The following is an 8,902-nucleotide window of genomic DNA, read 5'->3' as shown; positions in this document are numbered from 1 at the left end:
ATCCATGACGATTTTATGACAGAATCAAGATAGTCATACATGTGTTGTCATAGAAGTGTTCCATGACATTACCAAAATTATCATCACGGAAGTGTGCACTTCCATGACGATAAATCCCGCGTCACAGAAGTGCTTCCGTCAAGGGTGACCGACACGTGGCATCCACCGTAACGGAACGTCGTTAAGCTATCGGGTCGGGTTTTGGATCCGATAACCTGTTAACAGCCCCGACCAATGGGGATTTTCCACGTGTAAAATCATCATTGGCTGGAGGAAACACGTGTCGGCTCATCGTTGGGACAGATGTCATCCACTCATTGGACAGAATGTGCCTATGATACGTCGACACGTGGCACGGCCCAAAAGAGGCCCATTCCTGTAAAAAGGCCGGCCCATTTGACTTGGTCAAAAGGTGGCGGGCCGGCCCATGTAATGCATGTTAACGGCCTGTTCGCATATAGCTCATTTACAGCCCGCTAACCCAAGCCCCGTTATGCCCTATCCGAATTAGGCCTAGTAGCGTCATCTGGGCCACCCAATATGATTCCAGTCCATTTTCACTTCTGGCCCATGTATGGCTTATGATGTCTTTCGGCCCATATGAGGCCCTATGTAACTCTTGGCCTATTTAACGGCTCGTGGTGAAACTGGCCCGTAATGAACAGTGTATCACTTTACACCCATTAATGGCCCATGGTGAAACTGGCCCGTAATGAACAGTGTATCACTTTATACCCATTAACGGCTCGTTATTCCGTTGGGCCGTTTCCAGCCCATGTTATCTTTCGGCCTTCTCAGAGCCCATTTATTCTTGGGCTCATTTCCAGCATTCGTTTACTTACGGCCCGTTACTGTCATTTTCTGCTTGTGGGCCAAATTCAGCCTGTGGTTACAGTCGGCCCGTTTGTGGTCCGTTAATACGTTGGGCCGTTTTCATAGTGTCATCAAATACGACCTATTAATGATGGCCCGTTATGGTCGGCCCATGAACGGACGATTCCAACTCTAGCCCGTTTACGGCCATAATGCGGCCTGTTATTGGCCCATGTTTGGCCAATCGATCATACTGCCCGTATAAGGCCCATTGATGATACGGCCCGTAGAAGGCCCACTATTTCTATGGCCCGTAGAAGGCCCACTATTTCTACGGCCCGTAGGAGGCCTAGTGTCACTATAGTAAATATTAGCCCATGGTTATTGTGACCTAGTTTTAAAAAATAGGTTATTGCAGCCACTAGCAAACCGCGGAAAAAAAACTGCAATGACTACAAGCAAACAAATAAACAAGACAACAAGGAAATAAATAAGCAAGCAACTTACGCTAGGCTATCATGGCTATCACACATATTACATCCACTGGGCATCAAAGTTCGCCACCAGTGCAAATAAACGCGCCGACAAAAAAATATACAAAACTGAGAGCACTTCAGAAGGCACTAGGCCTAGCCAGGTCGGGCCCCCCAAACAGCTGAAGAAGCTGAGTAGACCTCAGTTGTGTCAACGATAGATGCATCAACACTAGATTTAAGGCATGATGGTGCGCACGGCAGTCCTCTGACATCTTCATTGCATCTTTGACTTCAAGTCGGAGCTGAGCTGAAGTAAGCCTTTCCGCTTTAAGTTGAGACTGAAGAAGTCGAACTGATTGAGGCAGCGACTGCACAGAGGTTGTCTCACACCTGCTAGTGAGTAGCTTCAACTCACTGTCTTCATCAAGACAGGACCTTGGGGTCATCTCGCTGTCCTCAAGATGGTTTGGCTCACTATCTTTCCTAAAGTTCTGCCTGGCGTAAGAGATACAAGTCTGAAAGAGAAACAAGGAGACACGTAACAGGTTTCACAATTATATAAGCAAATAAATGGATCTGTTCTGTATAAGAAGCATGTTTTTACAACTACAATTTGAAACTGGCAGTTGTTGCAAACATCCAATCAGATGTAAACAGCAAAGCAAACAAAAGTGAAGGAAATGATGTCTATCCAAATCTATACTAGAACAAAGTTTGAAGGCTTGAGAAAGATGAACTTACATTACATGTTAACACGGGCTGGACAAAGCCCTTCTCCATGTTGATGGAAGGATAATTCAATAAATTCCCCAAAGAAAATTCTTTATAAGCGTTGCCGTTATTCTACATTTTGCAAAGAGTAAATACAGATCAAATAATATTGAAAGAAACAGAGGATAATGAAGCTCAGGTGCAGACTGATGATACATAATCAAATAGCAATTAATTAAGTACATCGTTACAAGGCAAAAGGGAGAGAGGTACTGACAAGAGCAATGCAGAGCCCATTATTGTTTTAAAATTGTATGATCCTTTGAGCAAGGAAATTCATCTGAAACTAGTTTTCATACAAGAGAGAAGGTAAGACACAAGCAGAAATTTAGGAGTTCAAATTTTGAATTGATATCATAGACAGTACCTGACGCTGGGCTCCCAGCAGTTCTAATAGGGGTTTGGCCACTGGAGTAGGGGTAAAGTGTGGTACAGTTGAGCCTATGTGTTCTGTGGCTGCTGATCTATCTGATTTAACAGGTATCACTACCTTTTCTAAATACCTATTTTGTACTCCTTGAGAATCTGCACTCACCCTCTTCCTTTTGGACATCTATTACGAAAGAACAACATTTGACTGGAAAAATATAGTGTGACGACACATGGAATAGGTACAGAAAATGGATAGGTATGACATATACTCATATATGATGCTTAAACTAAGTAGATGGTGTAACAAAGTAGAAGTAATGCAAGAGGTCAGATGCAAAATATATGCGACCAATACAACTTTGCAAAGTTAGAGCAAGCACCTTGATGGGTGAATAAGATATGCATCCTCCACCATGCCAAGTTTGTTAGCCAGTGGATCGTTCCGCAATATTCCTTTCGTACGCCCATTCTCATATTCATTTTAATAATGTTCAATATCTGACATGTATGAAAACATAAAAATAAATGAAATTTTCTTTGTAATGTAGAAGTGATTAAACCCATTAACAGTGGCGGCACGGGCGCCTCGTTCTTCTATCCGCGCCATCACAGGTACCGACAAAAAAAGCGCGTTGGCTACCGCGCGTCTTCCTCGCGACCCCCGCCTCCTGTCCTACCGCCGCCGCCGATGCCCGTGACCTAGCCCGCGTGTCTCCCCCACGACCCCCGCCTCCTCTCCCGCTGCTGCCGCCGCCGGCGCCGGCGCCAGAGAAGCTCGCCTCCGCGCCCACAAGCCTCGGATCCGGGACGAGGAGGGGTGGATGAGACGGGGGAGGAGGAGGAGGAGAGTGTGGGGGTGTCTGGGGAGGAGCGAGGGGTGAGAAGATGAGAGGGAGAGAGAGAAGAGGTGGTGTAGCAGGGCCGGACCGCCGTCCTCTTCCACTCCATCAACAGGCTTTCTCAACAGCAGGCTGCACCACCGCTCGAAAGCCACCGGTCTTCTTCCACTCCATCAATAGTTAGTTAGTCAGCCGCCTCCCAATGAACAACACACAGTCTGGATACTTCCTTGGGTCAATTCCCCTGTTTTTTCACTGTCATATTCATCAGCAATTTCAGCGGCAGGGAGTGCTTGCCATAGTGGAAACGAAGCAAGAACTGGATGGAGCTCAGGATTTTGCTACTACCTTGCTAATAGCTTTGTGAGGTAATTTGGCTACCTATTTGTGTGTTTCTTTTCTGCTGTACCGATGTCTATTTTAATTTAGAAAATAGAAACATGAAGTGTGATTTAAGCATCTCAATAGCAGATGTTGTTAGCATGAACATAATGTGTACCGTACCTACTGTGCAAGAGAGCTGTGCCTGTGTTCCATTGTTGCTGATGTAGTAGCTTTCAATTCGCAGGCATGTCACCGATGGCAAGTGCAAGAAGAAAGCACCAAGGAAAATCCACAAATCCAAGAGGCAGAAGCATAAGCGCGTCCTGCTCAATGATCTCTTGGGTGAACTTATCAAAATGCTAGGTGAGTTAAATAGGTGTGCATCAATCACTAGCCCCCTCGACACCTTATAGATTACGTCACAGCTAGCGTTGCTTCAGTGAAGCTGTCTCTTAATTTGGGGGGTCGTTTCCTTTTCCGTGTGGTTATTTGGAATGTCAGAGTTGAGCGTGGGTATGTATAAATCTGGGTCATGCTGTTACTATCCATGTCCAATTGTCCAAGTCATGCTTTTGGGGTGAATACTGGGGTTCAGTATGTGTCATGGATTTCTTTAGTAGATCCCAATGAATGTTTATGCCGCTGAAAACGTGGATGACCTCATTGAAAATTAGTAACACCAGAAGACCTCTTGATGTTTGTTGACAATTCATTACATTGTGCATAATTGTCAGCATATAAAACTGTGTAGTACCTGCATCCATTAATTCCAATCTTTTTCTAATCCATCTGTCTCAGGCTCTCGGCCATGCATCTTGCATCAAACTGTATGTGCCTTGGAGTATATTGCTTCTTATATTGCACCCATTATTAGTGAAGAAATTGCGAAATGCTTACTATGCATGGTGATTATTTAATCAGAGTAACATCTGACATGAAAAGGCACTTCAAATCAGGGCTAATTTTCAAGCCTGAATACCTTTTACTTAGAACAAAGTACTGGTACATCTTCTCTATTTTTAAATGTAGCCATCCCACTCTCCCTGGAAGCCCCGCCCCCTGCTACATTTTCATGGTCACCGCCCCCAGGAACGGCTACAAGATGAAGCGACGCACAAGGTTTCTTCTCGCCTTCTTCTGGTTTTTCTCTTTGATATCCATTTGTTGCCTTGGGTATTTCTTGATTCCTTCTCTGGTGTGTGTGTGTGTGTGTGTGCGTGCGCGCGCGCCGGGTGGGAGCATCTACTGCACTAATAGAATGCCAAGCATAGGAAGAGGCTCCCCAAGATGATATATGCTTCTTCAGTTTACGCACATTTTTTAGAACTTTTTTCACCCAATGATAATTCATTACTGCTTGAACTCTCCATGGTCAGACAATTTGGTTGGTGTCATGTTCTGAATGCATGGTGATATTGAGCACGTACAAGGCTTTCTGATTCAACCGCAATTTCCAGGGTAGTTGTTCTAGCAGGATATTGTATTTGTTACGGAAAACACGGATGATAATTACATGATATATTATTAATATTAAACTGTGTTGTTTCTCTGAAACTAACTTGGTATTTCAGCTATGGAAACTGATGTTCTAACCTTAGTTCCATAGATGAATCTTTGTTGTCTTTTTCAGAAAGGGAATGTCTGGTATATCTTTCTTTGTGGATTTATTCAATGAGTTTTCTACATTGGGCTGCATTGTTAAGAAAGAGTTTGATGATGCCACAAGAGCAAGAATTAAAAGTCGTTTGTAGAACCATGTTTCCTCATGGCAGGAGGCGAGCAATACTTTACTATTACAATGTTCATTTTCAATACAATCAGAAGTATGACACTGATTGTCAATTGTGCGTTCATGCAGGTTGCGCGTTCATGCAATACTTTACCCATGAAATAGAAGAGTTGTGCAGGCGTGTGATTCAAGTTCTTCGACGGAATGGGCCCAACTCATTCAGTGAAGAAATTTCAAGGTTCTCTTTCGGAACTGGTTTGAGCTTCTATAAGTTCAGTTTGAAGAACAGTATCACAGAATAAGGAATCATGAAAATAATGAGGTAACAGCAGAGGGTGAGTGTTGCAAAAAAGATTGACGACTGGAGCTAAAAACACGCAAGAGAATGTACAGAAAAGCCTTACTTTAGATTTAGCCAGTAGAGCATGTGCCCTTCGCATAGGGATAATAACTTTTAGTAAAACAGCAGCACCGGTTTGATTCAGGGTATACAATATCTTACAAACAGTCAAGGATTCACCAACTCACCAGTCAAGCATGTGTGCAGAAGTACATTCCTACTCATCATGAGGACAGGTGTCAAGAAGGAACTAGGGATACCCATAGCATTTCCCCACTGTTTAATCAATCTTAGTGGAACTGGGTGGTCATGTAAATTAGTTTCACTTGGGGTGCATCCATCAGCCTCCTTAACCACATAATAGACAGTGGAGCTGAAACTTCCCCTCTTTTTTTAAGAATGCCTAGTCGGGTTCTTCTCCTACCAGTATCGAATAGAACTCGAAATCGAATTTCATTGCGGGAAATTAGGATTTCACGAGGGAGGAAAAGGGGGTGGAGAGTCGTACAACGCATTGGTGGGATGAAGATCAGAGAAGCGAATGCCTCTCGTAATTGATTGAAAAGTGCTCTGCTGCTTCAAATATCATGACAATTCAAATACAAACTGCAGGCCTGTACTTACGGTCAGAGATGATGGCTGAACATTCCTTATTTCCAATAACAATACTTTCCGCTTGAAGGAAGTTTCTTATTGGATTACATAATGCTTCCAGATCATCTTCGTTCTGGTCATAGCTATTCTGAGTTGTCATAGTCTTCAATGTTAGGCATCTAGGTGCCCTAAGCAGCTTGTCATTGACTGATTGATTTAGAAAACACATAGATTCCTGTTTCGCCTGTAGATAAAGTATGGTTAAATAGTTATGGAATTCCTCAGGAACTGTGTCCTGAAGTTTCCCACTTTCGAAGAAACTGGAAACCCATAATAGTTTCCTATGGTTATCTATGATCTCTTCTAGGTGCTTGGCAAACTCATACTCCCTGTGTGAGGTAATATATAAGATCTTTTAGATCATTAAAGTAGTGATCTAAAAAGTCTTATATTATTTTACAGATGGAGTCTTCTTTACCACTTATAAGCAACATACTCACTGAATCTACTCACGCTCATTCTGGAGTGATGAAGAATTGAGATGATAATGGAAATAAGATCCATGACATGTTGTTCCTAAGATGTGCGACTGATTGCAATGGAACAATATGCGGATGCACAAGTTCTTACCAAAACAGAGGTAGCACGGTCTAGAATATGGGACACCAAACTGCAAGGGACTTAGGAAGAATTATTGTGTGTTGAAACTGAGAGTTGAAAGGGAAGCTAGCAACTGGTCATGTATATCAGACACCTATCACAAGCAATTGATACTGATAGAGTCCAAATACTACAGTCAATTGTGATTCGAATAATTCTAAGCTTAAAAGAACCTCGAATCCAACAACATTTTCCGCGCACCATCTACTCGATGGTATGCCCATATGGATTGTTTGATCTCTTCTCCTCTGCAGACTGCAGGTGCAAGTCCCCCGCTCATTGAGGGCGTGGTCAGATTGCTTAATGAGTTCTTTTATTTTTGGGATTTTAAGGTGACTATTGCTTGAGCACCATAGTTGATTGCTATTTATTTCAGATCAAATTTCTCAATCAATTTTTCCTTCCAATTGAAATGAAATATTCGGCAAAATAGAATGATGTATATTGCAAGACTATGTACTGTAGGATTTATTTGAGTAATGATGTGAAGGCAATGTATAAACTTGGTGAATTCACTTCAGTTTGCTGATACTGACATACCGCTATGTGTCCAGCAAGTGTGATTTGCAAGTCATATATAGTATGTATTCACAAACTTTTCTGTGTGTTCCATTGTACTAAGTCGAACATCCATGAGCACATATTTGGTTCTAATCAGGTATCACATATTTCATGCTTGCACTATAGTTTATTTCTCCATCTGTGCATCGTCAGTCTTGAGTACATGCTCTTGTGCCTGCCCAGCTTGCTCTGTTACTGAACTTGCCCTCTCTTCCTAAAGAGCAGACCTGATTTCCTTTATGTCCTTGAAGCAAATACCACAATGTCAGCTTGAATTTTTTTAGGACACACACAGAGCCAGAATGTAGATATGGGGTTTGACAGAAAGAGTACACACCGATTTTAGGTGCTGTATTTTAGAAGCGAGCCCCTCTTTTTCACGCCTACAAGCTCCTGCAAGTAAATCAACCGTCAGTCAGCATACTTTTATATTCATTGCTTGGAACAACAAGCTGAATCAACTGAAATTACTCACGCTATGGCAGGTCTTGGTGAACAAGACTGCAAACTGCTGATAAAAAAGAAAATATCATGTTGTTAGACACCCATTTATCTGTGGTAGATACATTACTGTGCAATTGATGCATCAGTCTCACCAAACGATGTTGTTCTGGATCTCATAGGATCACCTGCATTTCGTTGGACTTTCTATGAAGCTTACAAACTAGGATGACTTGTATTTATAGTGACTACAACAGATCACTAGCCCATGAGTTGTAGCCTCCGTCCCAAAATAACTGTCTCAACAGATCACTAGGCCGATTTTAGGTGCTGTCATTTAGGGTCCTAGCTTGGTTATAAATCAAATCAAGGCTTGCTTACATAATATGAATGAATGGTGCAAAACCCATCATGCATCTAGTGGTAAATAATCTTTATTTTGCAAATAACATCTCTTATTGGGTGTTCTTCTCTGAATATAAACCTGATGACCCCTAAACCTATTTTGGATTGACAGATAGAGTACTGCATAGTGAGATTTATGAGTGTGACGCGGAGAAACAAGTATGGTGTCTGATTATATGGTCATCATCACATTTGTCTGAAAATTTAATTGCAAACATGGTTACAAAGTTACAGTATTCAGAATTGATTCCATAATCTAATTCGTTTATCTATCTATTTCACTTCAACCTGTCGCTGCTTTGGAACTCTCTTTGTCATCAATGATCAACCTAGACCCGCGAACGTGCGTAAGCTAGATAAGTGCACACATAAACGCTCAGGAGGCGTGCCAATGGCACGCCCCAACCACTAGTATTACTTGATAAGCCGCAAAGATGATAGAACCATCGGCGCAAAACCATGCCAGCAGCTGCAGCTCCATCATGATCTGAGCATGATCCATCCACCGAGAGGGCCATCCACCTGGCCGGCGGAGGAGGCCATGGTGCAGGCGTCGGCTCCCTCGGCTTCGGAAACA

The 8,902-nt window shown here is 42.7% G+C and overlaps 1 protein-coding gene across 10 annotated transcripts; it reads left to right on the top strand.

The window, feature by feature from the left end:
- The first annotated feature begins 3,065 nt into the window (after positions 1 to 3,065).
- Positions 3,066 to 7,162, top strand: LOC119353568. Of its 10 annotated transcripts, none has more exons than XR_005170466.1 (4): positions 3,066 to 3,639; positions 3,840 to 3,958; positions 4,625 to 4,714; positions 5,454 to 7,162. XR_005170466.1 is itself a non-coding variant. In XM_037620189.1 (4 exons), exons 1-4 carry the CDS (start codon positions 3,318 to 3,320, stop codon positions 4,699 to 4,701), a joined length of 417 nt encoding a protein of 138 aa, XP_037476086.1. In that variant the 5' UTR covers positions 3,066 to 3,317; the 3' UTR covers positions 4,702 to 7,162. The 10 variants fall into 10 exon arrangements, 2 of the variants coding, with proteins under 2 accessions (XP_037476086.1, XP_037476085.1); XR_005170465.1 differs by having other exon boundaries at positions 5,226 to 7,162; XR_005170464.1 differs by having other exon boundaries at positions 5,202 to 7,162.
- Positions 7,163 to 8,902: the final 1,740 nt, after the last annotated feature.

Source organism: Triticum dicoccoides, chromosome 2A (assembly GCF_002162155.2).
Source record: "Triticum dicoccoides isolate Atlit2015 ecotype Zavitan chromosome 2A, WEW_v2.0, whole genome shotgun sequence".
Lineage (NCBI taxonomy): Eukaryota > Viridiplantae > Streptophyta > Magnoliopsida > Poales > Poaceae > Triticum > Triticum dicoccoides.
Note: the sequence above shows the minus strand (reverse complement) of the source record. Positions and strands in the feature narration are given on the sequence as shown.